This window comes from Corvus brachyrhynchos, unplaced genomic scaffold (assembly GCF_000691975.1).
Source record: "Corvus brachyrhynchos isolate BGI_N302 unplaced genomic scaffold, ASM69197v1 scaffold90, whole genome shotgun sequence".
NCBI lineage: Eukaryota > Metazoa > Chordata > Aves > Passeriformes > Corvidae > Corvus > Corvus brachyrhynchos.
Window position 1 is genome coordinate 3575012 of NW_008236932.1, and position 17500 is coordinate 3592511.

The 17500-nt window shown below is 36.4% G+C and overlaps 1 protein-coding gene across 1 annotated transcript in view; it reads right to left on the reverse strand.

Moving 5' to 3' along the window:
• The window catches only part of KCNN2 (potassium calcium-activated channel subfamily N member 2), a 67022-nt gene that overhangs the window by 21258 nt on the left and 28264 nt on the right, over window positions 1-17500 (reverse strand). The window contains exons 3-4 of the mRNA XM_017728319.1: window positions 11647-11685; window positions 1305-1446 (exon numbers count right to left, since the gene is read on the reverse strand). Of these exons, the coding sequence (XP_017583808.1) occupies window positions 1305-1446; window positions 11647-11685 (181 nt within the window). The remainder of the gene's footprint in view (window positions 1-1304; window positions 1447-11646; window positions 11686-17500) is intronic.

Sequence of the window (17500 nt, forward strand, 5' to 3'; positions counted from 1 at the left end):
CCAACACAAGAAGAGGAGTAAAGGCAAATACCCCAGAAGACGGCAGATTTGCGCTCACCCAACAGCTCCTAAAAAAGCCTTCTGAGTCATTCCTCTGCTTTTAGCCTGTACCTTCCAACTCCACTCCAAACTCTGTATTTAAGGAGATATGCATTTGCCACCTTTTGCAAAATTTATTGGAAGCCTTTATCAATAAAGGTCAAAGACCTGAAATCTATCCGGTGTTTTTAATTTTTTTTTTTTTAAGCATTTGTAAAAAAATCCTTAAACATTACAAAAAAAAGTCCATTTTACTCTCTGGACATAAAATATACACTGATTATAAATTAAGATTTTACCAACATATCTACTCAAAAAGGGCAATGATTTGATAGCATTTGCTTTCAGCCATAATCCCAATATAGCTGTTTTAACACAGGTACATATTGGAACTGCATGACTTATAATCAATGGCAAAAATTCAGAAGCAAGTATGTATCTTGTTGTTACATACAGTACATATAAGACAATCATTCAGCCTTTCTCATTCACAGGGGCATTTACACAGAAGTTGATAGAAATAAGAGTGGCAGAGTCCAGAACTTGTCTACATCTAATTTGCTGTAGATCTGTGTAAATTTCCCCAGCATTACAATTCATTGCCTTACTCCCTACCCAACTTTGATCAAATGGTGCAGTACAAAAAAATTAAAACCGGACATGAAATACACTTAATAAATATATACTGAGTATGCATGACCTAACAATTCCTGCAAAAAAAAGAGCAAAAGCTCTTACTGCGCAAATTGCACAACATAACTCCAATTAAAGTAATGGAATGCTATAAATAATAGGTTATTAGACTTGTAAGAAATAGAGTAGAAAACTATGCTCAAACAAAATACTTTCAAGAGTTTAGCCACCATCATGTCTCTTTGTGAATAACTTAATTTTAAGAAACAAAAGTAAGAACTGAAGATCCATTATTAGTACTGGTCCAATTACACATGCTCAAAGATGATTAAGATGGTATGATACCTTAACATTTAATGAAAGACTTTACTGAGATTTCTGAAGCTATGAATTATGTCGGGGTGGAATTTGTTTCTCTGTATTTGCTTACACTGCTACTAAATTTTTGCCTAAAAAACCCAAGAACTCCATTTCATTACCATGAGTGAAGGACTATGGGGATGGTCTGATTAAGCATACACTCTGCAAGCCAGCAGATAAATATTTCTTTATGACTACCAAAAGTTTTGAGATTAATTGCAAACGAATAACAGCAAACGTAATCTCATAATCCAATTAATAAATTCACTCACCATGATTCCAGTAAGTAAACAGACTCCTTTTCCACAGTATGTATTTGGTACCATATCCCCATATCCAATGGATAGAAAAGTTATTGAAATCAACCACATTGCTCCAAGGAAGTTGCTAGTAACATCCTGTTGGTCATGGTATCTGAAAATAAGAAGAAAACAATTTCTTTATCATGAAAACATTTATTAAACTATTGTGCTCTCAGAAAAAAATTGCATTAACTGGTCATACAACCATTTTTGCATACAATCTCATTTTAAAAGCAGCTGTAAGGAATTAAACATAACTCAAATACAATTACATCAGCAGTAAAGAATCAGTAGGTATAAAAATAGCCCCACCAGTAGAGACACTCGTGATGGTTTATAATTCAGTATTTTGTTATTATCAGTAAAATAGCAGAAATCTCTTTGTTTTTAGTAGAATCTCTTCACCGGGGCTACAGATCCTGGTAATACTCTGCAGTAGCATACAACACCAGTCTACTGGTGTCTGCTGCGGTCTGAGGCAAATATGAGAGTCAGAAAAGGTTGTGTGCAGAACCAGACAGCAGAGTACATCTTTATCTCCTTGTCCTAAACACAAGTCTATGACCAGAAATCCAGTCCTGAGCTAACATGTAAATGCTGACTTAGACAACCTATGGTCTTCCCTCTCCTTCTTCAAGTTCAAGGTGAATAAAAAAGAATGCCATTGTATTTCTCACCATCAAAAGATATTTACCGTAAATCTAGCAAAAACACCCTTTAGTGTTAAGTCAGCTATTATGTGAAATTTCATGATGTGCCATTTGTTGACTTAGTTTCAGTATTTTAGAGGAATATGTTCATTTTTTCCCTTCAAAAACCCCCCAAGTTCAGATTAATAATATTGTCCTCACATGACATATATACCTAATAGAATGTGAAGATATATTTTAGGTCTAAAAACCTGTTGTCACTATTTACTCTGTGGTGGGAAAAGAAATGCCTAACAGCCTAAAGTAGGTGGAATTTTGCTCCCTGGACAGAGCAGCTCTGCCACAGAGACTAATTGCAGCAGCCACTGCAGACTCAAGGTTGCCATCACCCCTGCAGCTTCTGTGAAGCCTCAAGCTAACTATATGCTGTAAGATTGCCCAAGGGTATTATTTTAGCCAGTCCTTAAATCCGTTTCTCACAGGGGGTCACAGAGGGCCATATATGAATTTGTTCACAAATCCGTAAACAACCGGCTTCCCACAACTGAAATAACTGCTTCTGTTTCCCTCCTTTCCGGACCTCAGTCTCCGTGACGGAGCAAGAATGCAGAGCAAGCACGCAGGCACTCTCAGGAAATTCCCTATTCTCTCACTTGTAAGATATTCACTATAAATGTCTGTAAAATGCTATCTTCAAAGTACCACCTATGCTCCGATGATTACAACAACATAAAAGCTCTTTGACTGCCAGAAACTACAGCAATCACTCTAATCAAGTCTGTTCCACACTTCACCTGTATTTTCCTCTCTCCTGGTGTCAGTGTTGTCTCTCACATACTTTATGTATGCCTTTGAAGTTTTTTTGTTCTGCCTAGAACAAAGCCTGGAACAATTTAGTAAAAGCCCATATTTGGAGGTCCTAAGGGCACAAAAAATGATAACCACAACAGCAAAAAGAGTAAAAAAAACCAAACAGCAGACTTGATTTAACTCATGACCACAGAGCTTTGCATAGCAAAACACAGTCTGACATTGGTTTTTTTCTAGACTGCACTACGTATTATGGATTTTAGTCTCCACTTAACAAACATAGCAAGTAACAGCTGTGAAATATAGGGACACAGAGAGACAAACACAGTCGTTCCATCCAGGAAGCAAGAAGAAAGCCTGCGTACCTATCATGCTAATCCCTACAGAGTATCAAGTAAGAGATATGATCCATAGGGTCTGGATGAGCTTCACAGAGGGGCACTAAGCCACAATACATTCTTATGTTAGCAACTCAGCTAAATACTAATAAATGCTCACATAAATATTTATAATACATTTCTTTAATGCCTCTCTTTGGATTTTGAACCTGGCCATTTCCATGCTTCATACAAATCACTAAGTTGCAGAAATAACTAACCCATCGGGAATGCCAAAACTTCTTTCTTAAGCCTTGAACAATGTGGGGAAGAGATAATGGGAGTCTTTATCCACTTATCCTCCTTCACCTATGTCAGAAAACATACAAGCCAACCTACAAAAAGATTCTTTAAAGAAGGTGACATAAAGTTAAATTTTAAAAAGCTCATCAGAAGTTTTTCAAGCTTCATTGGAGACATGGAGACAATTAAGGTTCCTTAGATGAACTTTTCATTAAAGCCATCTGCATCAATATGTGTCAGCACAAATCAAGGACCTGTTTAAATGTTTCCATCTTGTTAGCTCAGGCTTGCTGGATTTCCTACTCTGAATATTTCACCCAGTTATGATTTTAAAATTATAGTTCAGCAATCAAATGTTGCATGCTTAATTTAAAAATCATCACCAGTACTTATGAATGAACTTACCGTGGCTAAAAAACAAAGGCTATTTCATGTCCTCCCTATTGCTGCAACTGCTCAAGCACAGTAAAGCATGCTTAATTTACCTAATTTAATCTTTCAAAAAACCTAAAAACTTTTTCTCTTGCAACTGTACATGGAAAGTTGAAGGGCTGACTTCTCAAGTTAAAAATCTATAAGTAAAATTGAGACAATATAAAAGGGTATCACACTCATGATAATCCTACCATTTCTTTGCCAGATTTTTAGGAAGGTGGTGTAATCTTGTCTCATATTTTTACAACCTCACTTAAGATTTTTGAATCTCTGTGGTTAGCAGTTTTAGTACATGTCTATACTCTGTGGATTTTCATAAGATTACAGTTGTGTCAGCATAGATTTCCAAGTACTATACTAAGTCACTAGGCACCACTATCAACTGGGATTCAAGCCTGAGCCAGCAAAGCCAGGGGAGTCTTCTGCTACCCTGTGTTCACAATCAGGTAGAAAATTATTACATCTGCATCAAAGGAGGAAAAGCAGTATCTTAAGAGAGTAGTATTGCAGCATCTTATTTATACAGTCATGTTAATGGCTTAAAATTAACACTAGAGGCACTTAAATTGCTTTGGGGTTTTTTTGGGGGGGGGGGGGGGGGTGGAAGGAATCAATCTACTGCCTTTTGGCCTGCGTTCAGACTTATCCCAGCATTAAAGACTGAACTTTCCATTTAGGCAGGGAATGGCAAAATGGACACAGCAGAAGTTAAACTTTCCCATGTTTTTCTGTAAGTGCAGCTCTAATGTGTGGCACTAGAAGCCCTGATAAAAGCCATTCCTAGCACTGTATCTTTCACTTCACAATTGGGATTATCCCCAGTAGAGCCAATTGCAATGGACATTATAAGGAGGAGAAAAGCCAACCACACCAGCACTGGAGCAGAGCTGTCTCACTCACTGTCAGTCATCATAAGCCACTGCAAACATCTCCTCATCCCAGCTGGACTGTGAAAGACAGCTCGGATGTAACACATTCCAATATTCAACTGTAGTTTTCCTAAACTATCCATTCACTCTATAGCTGAGACTTCTGAAATCTGACAGGAAAACACTTTACCATGAACCACTAGGAAACCTGAAAGCTCAGAAAATAAAGAAAAGGAAACAAAGATTTCCTTTCAGTGACAAGTTTCACACAAAACAGAATTTTGTCATTACCAACCAAATTCCAAAACAGAAGATTTGTCGCCATTAATTTTTATTTTGATAAAGGTTTTAATTTTTATAAATATTTTTATTTTTAAAATTAGAGTCACTAAAAATACAGTCATGTAAATATTTAAAGCCCACTATTCTTAGTCAGTAAAAACTTGCACTAGAAAGATAATGAGTCATTTGAAGATAAGAACTAGTATTTAACTGTATTAAAACTGCATCTGTATACAGTTTGACTTTCTTGATTACTCCCAGCCTCACAAGGCAGCAGGATAAAGGGTCATTTAGAAAAGCTATGTATTCCTGCAGTGTACAAAAATCATTGGCTGAAGTCACACAGGCGTAAGAATTATTTATCACGCTCCTTTTCTAATAAGGAATATGACAGCAGGCAGGCAGCTGGAACACACCATTCACCAGGCAATCATCATCCTGTGAAACACCACCATCCAGTTCTCACCATTCAGCATATATAATTCTTGAAACCGGTCTAATTTAAACCAAAAAGAGCTGAATGATTATATTTGTGAAAAAATAGCATGGCTCAATTCCTTCTCAAGCTAAACTGAGTGGGAGGAAATATGTCAGCAGGCAGGCAGCTGGAACACACCATTCACCAGGCAATCATCATCCTGTGAAACACCACCATCCAGTTCTCACCATTCAGCATATATAATTCTTGAAACCGGTCTAATTTAAACCAAAAAGAGCTGAATGATTATATTTGTGAAAAAATAGCATGGCTCAATTCCTTCTCAAGCTAAACTGAGTGGGAGTTTTACAACTCATCTCAGAAAAATATAAATACATTCCTCAGGCGACAATACTTCAGTGGCTTTGTTTGTCAAAGAAATATTTCAGATTCTTTATCAAACAGCAGTCCCTTTCTTCTGCTTTCACTATTGGTATGAAGATTTTCAGTACTGCTTCCCTTTCCTGTTTGTATGTGATGAAGTTTCATGTCATTGGTAGAACATCTGCTTTTTAGCTGCACATAATTATCACACATTCACATCTGGACATCTAAGACATTCATCTTAAAAAGAGATTAATAAGAAGTAATCAAGTATAACATTAAGCTTGACCACTGGTGCATTAATTCACAGTTAGCAGCTTCAATTCAGTTTCTCTTGCCTCCATGAACAGCCTCTGATAACTTTGCTATCTTTGGTTTTGCCTTCTTGAACAAGTCAAGGAAAGAACTAAAAATGATTGAAAACATGACCCGTTCTGTAGGGAAGAAAATGGCCTGCTTTTACCATAATCATGAAGAAACTCCTGGCAATGGCAATTCAGGCTGAGTTTTTTCCTGTCAAACCTTAAAATCTTTTAGACTATTAACAGCTGGAAAGAGGCTCATCCTATTAAATCAGAAACTTGTCAAGACTGTTGAGACTCTGATTGATCTAACCAGCTACTAGAGCTCCCCCACAGTATCAGACCATTCTGTTACTAAATGCCGTTTTAGTCTTAGTTAGATGGTTAGTACTGCCAGCTTTTTATCTCTGATGATAACAGACATGTCTTTGTATTCCTTCTCCCTTCCTCCTGTTTAAAAGAAAGGAAAAAAGAAATCCATAATGGCACATGGAACAGTGGGGCTGACTCCAAATATAATGAAGTCAATGGAAGAAATTTTGCGTGCCCTAATGGGCTTAGGATCAGAAAGGCAGCTTGGAAAAATGTATGCCAATCCTTATCTTTTTTCTAACACATCTGTTGATGTCCCCCAAATATTTATGAAGAGCAGCAAAAATGTTCTTGTCACAATAACTGCTTAATGAAAGTACAAATACCACACCAAATGCCTGCATTTCAAACAGACTGCCTCACAACAGTAGCAGTTGTGAACCCTATCAAAAATAATGGGTTAGAGTCAGCTGACTGGATTGCTTCTACCATGGCCAAAAATGTTAATGATTTTTCTGCTAAGTGCATTTTCAGGCTATTTACAGAAAGCTAATAAAACCAAGAAAAGTGAATTATTCTATGTAATTAGCCTAAGTTATTATGTTAGCTAAAATGGATGCAAAATATAAACTAAAAGAAAACAACAGGACAGAGGAGAGAGAAATCAACACAAAATGAGAAGGGTGAGATAGTATGTTTTAAGAAATTTTATCACTGTTTTTGAATACAAATTACGGTTTAAGAGTAAGAGTGAAGACAGAAAATTACTAAAACCCCTAGCTGCTATCATATACCCACCCATCAATGCTTGAGCAACAGATACCCTACCAGTACAGAAATAAGGACTAGTTGTCTTTTATAATAAGGGTGTCAAGCTTTTATTTGTCCCTCACTGATGGAGGCCTGGTGCTGTAGAGGATTGATGCTGTGCTAAATCAGTATATTTCTCTGCAGCTGGAGTAGATGGGAGGATTTTCCATCTTTCCAAGAGAAGCCATTGACCTACAAGCAAAAAGGTTGCTGAAGCTTCTTAGAAGTACCTGACTTTTTTTTTTTTTTAAATGTGCTTTCAATAATAGTGTAAGAGTGTTAAGGAGAATCTGTTGAATAAATTCTGTAAGCATTGGGAAATCGGGAAAGCTTTAAATTTGTGACAGACAACAATCCACTAAAAAGATCAGAAGGAAAGACAGGAGAGTTCAGTATCAACGTACCAAAAAGTAATCCTGAGAATAAAGTGGTAGCTACTGCTTCAGAAGATCTTAGACTATATGAAAACAATAATGTGTCTTATCAAAGTTTTCAGAGAGTTTAAGGAGAAATTTTTCTCGCCTCTATTAAGAAACACACCCACCTCTCTTCAAGCCCCAGTTTTGGTACTTATCCCGCAGTACAGTAAGTATTCTTACTCCCACTGTGTTCTTTTCAGCACTTTCAAGCTATTTTGTTCCTGCAGAGGCATAACTGAAGTTGTGACTTGTTGTGACTCAGCAGAATAATGAATATTCCTAAAGCTCTTGGAAGGCTGCACAAAAAGTCCTAAAACAAACCCTTAACTCCTAGAGACCTGAATGAGCTTTGCCTACAGACATGTTTTTTAAACATATAATCTGACAGTTTTGAAATACAATCAGGTTCACCATGCCTAAACATGGCTCATTTTAATAAAATGTACCCAACAGAACAGAAAGTATGGCAAGTAGAAGCACCTTTGTGTCTCTCAGAGGTGAAAGCTGGGACTAACAGTAGCAGCTGTTACAAAGGTTCCATGACTGATTCTTCTAATTTGAAAAAACTTACATTAATTATTCTTTGTGCAAAATTTTGCTTTATCTTAAGTATTTGGACAAACACATTTTACTGTGTTCAGACCATCTTTTTCAGAAAGATCTATCTTCGTCACATTTTAGAGCATGCTCAGGAATTCAGCTTTTCTCAGCTCTGTTTCTTTACATTTGATAATATTCTGTCACCAATAAAAAAAGTTTGCACATTTCAAAGGAATGCCTTTATATTTTAAAAACTCAACTCCCTAGCCTTTCCTGGTTCCTATACACACACACCCAGACTCTGCAGAAAAACTAAGCACGCTTCATATAGCTCAAGCGCTAAGAGGCAAAATCAGGCTCTAATGGTTGGTATTAGTTGTTGGATCAGGAGCAGCAATCAGCACCAAAACAGTATGTTACGAATAAGGATGCTTATTCACAGACTTTGGCACGTGTATTACAACGTGCTCCACAATTCCATGATCATATGTCACATTTTGTCTTCACAAAAAACATACTAGTACCTTTTCCAATGCAAACCACAACTGCTCACAGCATAAAACACCTTATTGGCATACCATTTTTAGCCTCATGTTTTTGGAAATGAAATATCATGTTTTAATTTTTCACAGCTCTCTGACAGACTCTTTCAATGAAGTTAAGATTTTTGATACAGCTGATGATTATTTTGGTGGTCTTCACCTTCTGAGCTCTCAGCTCCCAACTTGACAGTTTGATTAGCCTGTATGCCCAAAGCTCTGGCTAAAACCCAATGAACTCAAACTCCTCTATAATGACTCACGTTTAAAAATAATTCTCTTAAATTAGACATCCAAAAATTGCGTAGTACCAAAACTTTTCATTTTACCAGAAGAGGCATGTCCCGAAGAAGCAAAACAGCCTCTTAAACGCATCAGTATCCATACAATGAAGCAACACAGAAAAAATTCTTAGTGAACAAGCAATACATCAGGCTTTCCAAAAAGCACAGGACAAATGAGCAGTTGATACTCCTTTGTTAGTTTAGCAGCTTAGTGAGGAGAGCACTGACCATGGGGAGTGAATTTGTTGTCAGGCTCTTCTCATGCACAAAGCTGATTCACACCAGTATCTTCATGTCCCTGTTCTACCTGTTAGGATACGGGCTGTCAAAGTACCTCAGAATATGTTTTTGAAGCTACTTGAATTAAAAATTAAATTAAAAATGACTCTTTAATCCAGTGGAGAGACATGTTGTCTGAAAGGCTTAGGACAGGAGCTGAAAAAAGGAGTATGTTTGTTAAAATCCTTTACAAACCACACTTTGAACAAACATTAACTCTGCTTTGAAAGCAAAATTCAACTAATAATCCAGAAAGGACAGTGACTGCAAACACACTGACTATTAGAAATAAAATCTGAAATATCCAAGAGCTGCTCCTTCTGTAGTTCTGTGTATTATCTTTATCAGAAATTGTTCTGTAAAAGAAGCTACTATAAATATGCTGTTAATGTGATATTAAATATATGAAAACAAAAGAAGGAAACTGAAGTGACATCAGTAAGCTTGAAGGAAAACTCCTGTTTCTCTGTAGTTTTTTATCTTTTAAAATAAGAAACGCATGCATATTTCCTTTCTGCAGCCATTATTTTTTACACAGTCTAATTTCTAAAATTTGTCAATACAATAAGAAGGAATTTTATTTTTAAAACTTGCTTTAAGTTTTTGAGGTCTGCAACAGCACTGGCTAAAGCTGTGTTATGATAGAAACATGAATCATTCAAATTCAAAGAGTTTCTTAATGAGCTCTACTGTGAATCATTCATTATATTCACTGGCAACTAACTCTAACCCTTCTAAAATTTTCCCTTATCTTGCACTTTGCATTTCCTCTGGAGATATCCCGTTACTATTTTATACCTAAGCCCCTCTCAGAAGGAGGAAATATTTTTGAGATTATCTGAATCAACTGGTATCTAAAGATTCAGAAGCAGTTTTCTGAAGAAAAACTTTAGAAATAGAGGTTTTAGAAAGTAGAAATAGAATTTATCATGATAGACTTTAAATGAAACCTACCTTTATTTTTCTGATATAAAACGGCAGAACTAGGTAAAACTTAGCCTTTTATGCAGGGAGAAGACAGGAGGAGGTGAAATTATAGAGCAAAGATTATGCTGAATTCTTCAAGAAGACTTTCTGACAAACGGAGAACTCTGCAGGTATTTTTCTCTTACGGAACTAATTTCATTTATCATCACAAAACTTACTAGTTCTGTAGCTGATGTATTGCTTTCTATAAAAAGGAATGAAGTACATGCTCATGGTCATAAAGCCTGCTGGTTTGGCATTTTTTGTCCAAATTTCATTAGGATACCAGCAATTTTACCAACATATGCAAGTTCTCTAATGTAATGGACATTGGGAACAGATGACTAAAATAAAATAAAATAAAACAAAACAAAACAAAATAAAATAAAAGTAAAATGCCTATGACAATTCTCTTTCCTTTAGAACTGAAAAACAAAATACCGGATTCATCAAAATGTATGTTCTGGATAAATTGGAGAATAAAACTGGTTTAGATAGGACAGCACCTTACAAGTAAACATTTTTTTAAAATCTAGACAGAATTTACTAAGTTTGGATCAGAGCAGAAAGCTGCGGTCAGTGCAAGTTTTATTGAGTTCCTCAGAATTGGGGACCAGTTTAACATTCTGTATTGGGAACACTGCTGGAGCTATATGCTTAACTTAAATCAGATAAATTGAACTTATTGTTGATTATATTTTCATTTCTTTTATAAAAAGGAAAGACTGTATTTACAGTTTAGCTTCTGTAAGTTACACTGCTTGAAACAGATTTTACTGAGTATTTCTAAAGCCAATTCCAAACCCAAAGTCTGTGTACTTTTGAGAGTCAGCTGAAAGTTGTACCAGATCCCACTAACAGTTACTTAGTGAAGTACTGGGGACTACATTTAATGTTATGAAACATGAAGTCTAAAAATGTAACTATATATTGCTATACAGGAAATGAAACAAAGAAAGAACTTGTAACATAAATATTTTCCACTTACTTTTTATGTATGAAACTTCAGCATGAGACTGTCAATATTTAAGAAAAAAACCCAGGGTTATCCCTTTTTAATTATTGTTCTCTTCATCAAACCAATCAGAAGGCTAGAAGAATACTTTGGAGTAAATTTTTGTGATTGATGTAGAGATGTTAATTTACAGGGATTGAGAAAGGTTATCTACACAGAAGACATTCTTGTGACTCTGTTACCGTATGTCTTACAGAGGAGTGAGTTTACATGGACCAGCTACAGGATGGACTTCTGCCACAAGGTTCTCAAGGCAAATCCAAGTGGAGAGAATACCATAAATTCATACAGGCTAGAAAAAATGTAATAGAGCTACATGTAGTACTTTACTCTGGCGATGGGAATAAAGGAACATCATCCTCATTTGCTTATACAGACCTCTGCAGTGTCACATTTGAAGACAGATGTGTTGCCCACCTAAATGTAACCAAAAAGAAAAGGCTTAGGAGACCTTCACCAAAATATATTAAAAATGCTAGATGCAATTATGGTTTTCTTTGCTCTATTTTAGACATTGTCAAAATGACATTGTCCAAAATGCCTTGATATATTGTCACCAAATTCTGTAATACTGTGAATGTGAGATTATATGAAGTCTGAACCTTGTACTTTTCTCCCCCCTTTTCTCATTAAAAAGAGTAAAATCAGTTTTTCGCTTGTGATAATTTGGCGTTTTCAGTTTGTTTGCCATTTGCTTTCAGGACAGCTAACTTTTGTAGGGATCATCTCATATTAATGGCAAACATTTACCAAAAACAAAGGATCTTGTACTATTTTCTCTAAAGACCATGAACATGACAGAATCCTTTCTACTGATAAGTTTTTTTTTTTACCAAAACCATTTTGTTGCCTGATATCTTGGCCCTCATTCAAGATTTTCTGACTGCATTTTGACTGATTTCAATGAAACACTGAAGAAATAATGAAATTCTGTGCTCTGAAGGAACTTGAGCAGACAACATTTTCAGAAAAAAAACCCCGTTACATATTTTCACTCTGTTTTTAATGGAGGGGAGTACTCTGGATGGTGTGCCAACAGAACTTACCTTTTGCACTATCTACAGTTGAAGCATGTGTCTTACAGTCTATATGTAGAACAAGCTGGAAAAGTCCTTTAATAAACCTGAAGTTATCTAATGCCTATTGTTTAGACTACTGGCAAATTCTATGTGAATCATAGATCAGATATGTGAGTTATCTATGTGACTTTCATGCTTCAACTCAGTTCTTTGGTCAAGATTTAGACAGGCAAGCACATAATCAGGGGTCATGCTTAACTAAGGATGTACACAATGGGAACAACAGCTTGGTTTCAGCATGTTTGGTTTCGAAAAGAAAGACTAAAACTAGACACTGAACTGTAAATGTTTGTCTCATTTATGTAGAGTATGGGCCCTTTATACCGAAGCATTATCTCTGAGCTACAAAACTTTAATTATAAAAATTTATAAACAAGCAAATGTTGTAGATAGATAGATGATAGATAGATAAGATAGATAGATAGACAGATACATAGATAGATAGATAGACAGACAGATAGATGTATACACAGCAAAATATTCCTTTAAGAGTTCAACTACATTTGAGTGTAACCTTTTGGAGAACTCAGAAAATGATGCAACTAAAGGAAAAACAATATTTCATATTTAAAAGAAAAACCCCTTGATTTTCTCTAGATTGCATCCTCTGAGTTCCAGAAAGTCAGTCATGCCTCCCCTAAAGGGGTAGAGGAGAAAGAATTCCAACTATATGGATTAAAGATCCTTGGAAAATGCAAGAGATCTATAGTCTTTCTTTTCCAGAATGTACAGCTTCAGTCAATTTGTCCTCCAGATTCTGAAGTCCTGACTGGAGACTTATGTGTGGAGCTGTGGTACAGCCACAAAGACTTCAGCAGGCTTATGTATTCTGAATACCTTTCCCAAAAGAATGAGAAAGAAAAATGCAAGCATGCAGAATTAACAACATTTCCTCTATTTTCATATCTCTCACCTCATTTCTCAGAATGAGTATTTCTAGATTGCGTCTCTACCTGTGCAATAATTTGAAACAATATAAAACATCATTACTGCCATCACACTATAGTAGAATCCTTTGCTCATTAAGTTCAAATAAATTTTGTTATTCAGAATAAGGACATCACACCAAACAATAGCAGTAAACATAATTCTCTGCATGACATAGACACAAATAGCTTAAATGACTTTGGTCAAGGTCACAACAGAAGTGCAAGTTGGATTCTCTAGCTCATGCTATTTTCAACACGCAGAATACTTCTATGTAATTAAATAATGCAATCTGCCTCTAAAACAAAATTGCACTGTTTATTGCTTTTGTGACTTCACAAATTGTTTGTATATATTTAGCATACTTTTGTTGGTATAATAAAACCTTCACTCCAGTGTTCTGTACTATTAAAAATGCTACTGCCACTACCTCAATAACAGAAGAGTGCTAGGGTTGATCCTACTAAAACCATGCTAACATTATTCTAGTCTAAATTTTAAATTTCCTTTGAAAAGAAGTGAAAATAAACTGATAGAATGTGTAGCTCCTGGTACAGATTGTTGTGTCTCCTGCAGACACTAGATCACAGGACACGGCATCTGCTTCTTGGTCTATTATCTGTGCTAGATCTCATTTTCTAAAAATCAAGAGAAATCATACTCCACAACATCAGAAATACAATCACTGAAGGACACCAGTGTCCTGCTGAGGTACACGGACTGCGTCAGCAGGTCTTCTGCCTCCCAGCACACAAGGAACGAGCAAGGCAACTGATGTGATCTGCTTGCAAGGAACAAATACCACCCTAAAAGCAGTATTACCAAGAATTATCATGCACATTTTTTGTTAAATCCTTGTAGGCTTGGGAAAGGAAGAACTTTGATGCAGAAGGTATTACTGAGAGCTGACAAGCATCTTTGGTGTTCAATTAACTAAATGTAACATATAATTTGCCTTTGAACACCTTGGAAAGAATCTACTGCAAAAGACTGCAATTTAACATCAAAGTTTTAACAGTCAGGGTTACAATTTTAGAAGCTCATTAGTCTGAAGGTGTATCATGATTTTCTGAAACGATGAATGATTAAAAACAGAGTTAAAAAGAAAAGACATTTGGGCATGAATACTTGATCTGAAATCTCTGTTCAGTTTCAGGGAATGTTGTATCTCTGATTTCAGATTGTGAGCAGCTTTGCCAATTACATCTACTGCACTCTTTTTAGTATAAAATAATAAGAGGTCACCTTTAACTCAAGGAATTAGAACACCAAGTCTCTTCTTTCTCAAATTCAGTGAAGATACATTGTTTTTATTAGAAGGCTATTACTTAATGTGAATACTTTGCAGAGTTGTTTTCCACATGTACTACTGCCTGCCCAAAAATGTGTAGTCCAGCTCCTGAACTGACACTAAGGTCATATATATATCTTCCGGACAATTCTCAGGTCAAGCCAATTAAACTAGAATGTCTACAAACTGGTAAATTCAGGTTATTCAATAACAACAGAGAATGCAGTGACTGAAAGACATGAAATATAGATTAATGTCATCCTGAAATTAGCTACTGAAAGCAAGCCTGAAGCTTGATGGTTGCACTTCAAACAGCACCTGCACCAAAGTAAACTCCACATTCTCCCACCCCACTGCACACCCAGCAGTTGGTGTGCCATGTGCTACAAACCCACAGCCAATTTCTCCCTCAGGTGTACTGCAGACAACTACTGAATTGAAAACAAAGCAACTGACCCTGCTGACACAACCAATTATAGACAAAATACTTTCCAAGCTTGGCCGTACTTTTTGCCAGAGCTGACCAAGGGAGCAGCTTCTCCCTTTTAGAACTCATGTCTTACATCCACCCTATATGTACTAGAGAGGTGACAGCCAAAAAAGGAAAACATGCTCAGCCAAAATCCTCTTCTCCCCTCAATCAGCATTAGGTTGCAATGGGACTAAAATATTGTTTCTTCTTTCTACATAAAATTCTTCCTTTTAGCTTTTTTACAGCAGCTAAGGAAACAATGTATTTTGACTCTTTGATGCTTTGTTCCATTAAAAAAATATCCAGACCATATGGGACAGCTGAGACACAGACTGGCTCATGGTTCTTTCTGTAAACTAAGACAAAGTACTCCTGCTAAGTGTCTCCTGTGTTTATTAAAAAGATAATAGATTTTACAGATAATAATTAGGCACTGGTTAAAGTCTTATAAAAAAAAGACACTTTCATATCACAGAACTGTTAACTCCTACATAATTTAGTAAGAGTTATTCAACCAGCACCCCTTCCTAAACTTAGATTTTTATGGCAGAAGCTAACAACTTATGAGATCAGCAGGTTACAGGTTGAACCATTTAGCTTTTGATAGCTGAGTCCCAAACTGTTAAAGACTTTTAGTCACATTTGTGTTTAACTGTTTGCTCTACTGTGCAATGATCAGAAGCTCATTACTTTGAAACTGTGCCCTGCATATCTTTCCTAGTCTGCTGTTGGGTGTTTCCTATGAAAGATACACACCAACCAAAGACACCAGAATGAAACAAAATCGAAGTTCAGCTACTGTGCTCAAGCAGCAAGATGCAAGTGTTTCATCCTATTCCAAAATGGATATGCATGAGTTAGCAATGCCTTGGGTAATAATCAATAATTTTTGCTTTAAATAAAAGGAACTATATCCCCTCTTCTTGAGAGGTATGGTCCATAGCTCAAGGATTTGAGGTCATTCCCAGTGTGGAAAGCTAAAGTCCTAAAGGACAAAAAACCAAAAAACGGAGGGCCAGTCAAGCTGGTTGTTCTCACTGCAGGCTGGGAGGATCATCCATCCATATCTGCAGAAAACATATCCAGAGAAAATACCACAGAAGCATGGCAAGAGGTGGGAATGCAGCAGCACATACGGAGCTGTGGATAACAGACCTTCACTGCCTAGCTCACTCTTGCATGGCCAGCGAAGTCTCTTTTGGTCTTTTACTGGGCTAGTGTCCGAATCTTTAGTCTAGTAGTCCACTAAATTCCCGCTTAACTTTTGGGTGTATTACCTACTAGTAAGTAAAAATTGCTTTGCACTCTCAAGCTGCATATACCTTGCTTGTAGAGTGTCTTTGCCCCTGCTGAAGATGCATGAATAACCTGCTGTGAGGGATCACAGCACTACATGCAAGGAAATTGAAGCACAGGTGTAATAAGTGAAAGCCCTTGGATTGCAGAGCTGCTTGTGGAAAAGCCAGGCTTTAGTATTCCAGCCTTATAGAACATCCTGATCTTTGAAAAAAAAAAGTTCATTTATTCAGTCTTCCACACAACTTTCAAATCCCAGGTTTTTAAAATCTTTCTGCCTCGTACTCCAAAGCTGCCTACAGCTCAAGATATTTCTAATGCAGCCAGTCAAAGCAGGCAAAACAAATGCTATGAAACTACATTTGTATCTGCTCAAGTTTGTAAGTATCAAGATATTTTTAACGTGATCAATGGCCTACTTTATAATGTCATCAAACAAAATAAGCACCGGTGAACAATGTATCATTGCACTCCTATGCCTGGAACACACAATCTTGAAGTCTGTCATACCCACAATATAAATCCCATTCACTTTAGATTAACTGAATACTTTGTTTACACATCCAGCTGATCATGTTTGTTATAGAAGAATACATTAACATTAATATTAATAAAAATCTTCTGTTCAGCAGTTACAGATTTGATAATTCTTGTTTACGTATTACAATGTTTTTATTGTTTTAAAGACAGCATACACTGTTTTTTACTGCTATTTTCACCTGTTCAGTAGTTATTAGTAAATATTTAGTTAATTCATGGCATAAATAAAACTTTTAAAAGCACCCCCATCCCCCCCCCCCAAAAAAAAAAAAAAAAAGCATTGCAAAACCTATTTTTAGGCCTGTATGCAATAAAAAGCCCCCCCCTCCCCCCCCCCCAAAAAAAAAAAAAAAAAGCATTGCAAAACCTATTTTTAGGCCTGTATGCAATTCCTGATACTGAAACTTCAGTTCATACCCAAGGCTCATTTTAAGCTAATGCAAGCCCACCGGCTCCCACAGATTCTGCACCAGGTTTCAAACCAGGTTGTAGCCCCATGGCACTGACATCCTCTGTTTCTGTGAGTTCTTATCCTATTCAGGTACCTGCTACTCTGCAACATTTGGAGTACTTTTTACGTTCACTGCACCTTATCAGTAATTAGGGACTGGTCTCTTTTTCTGTCAA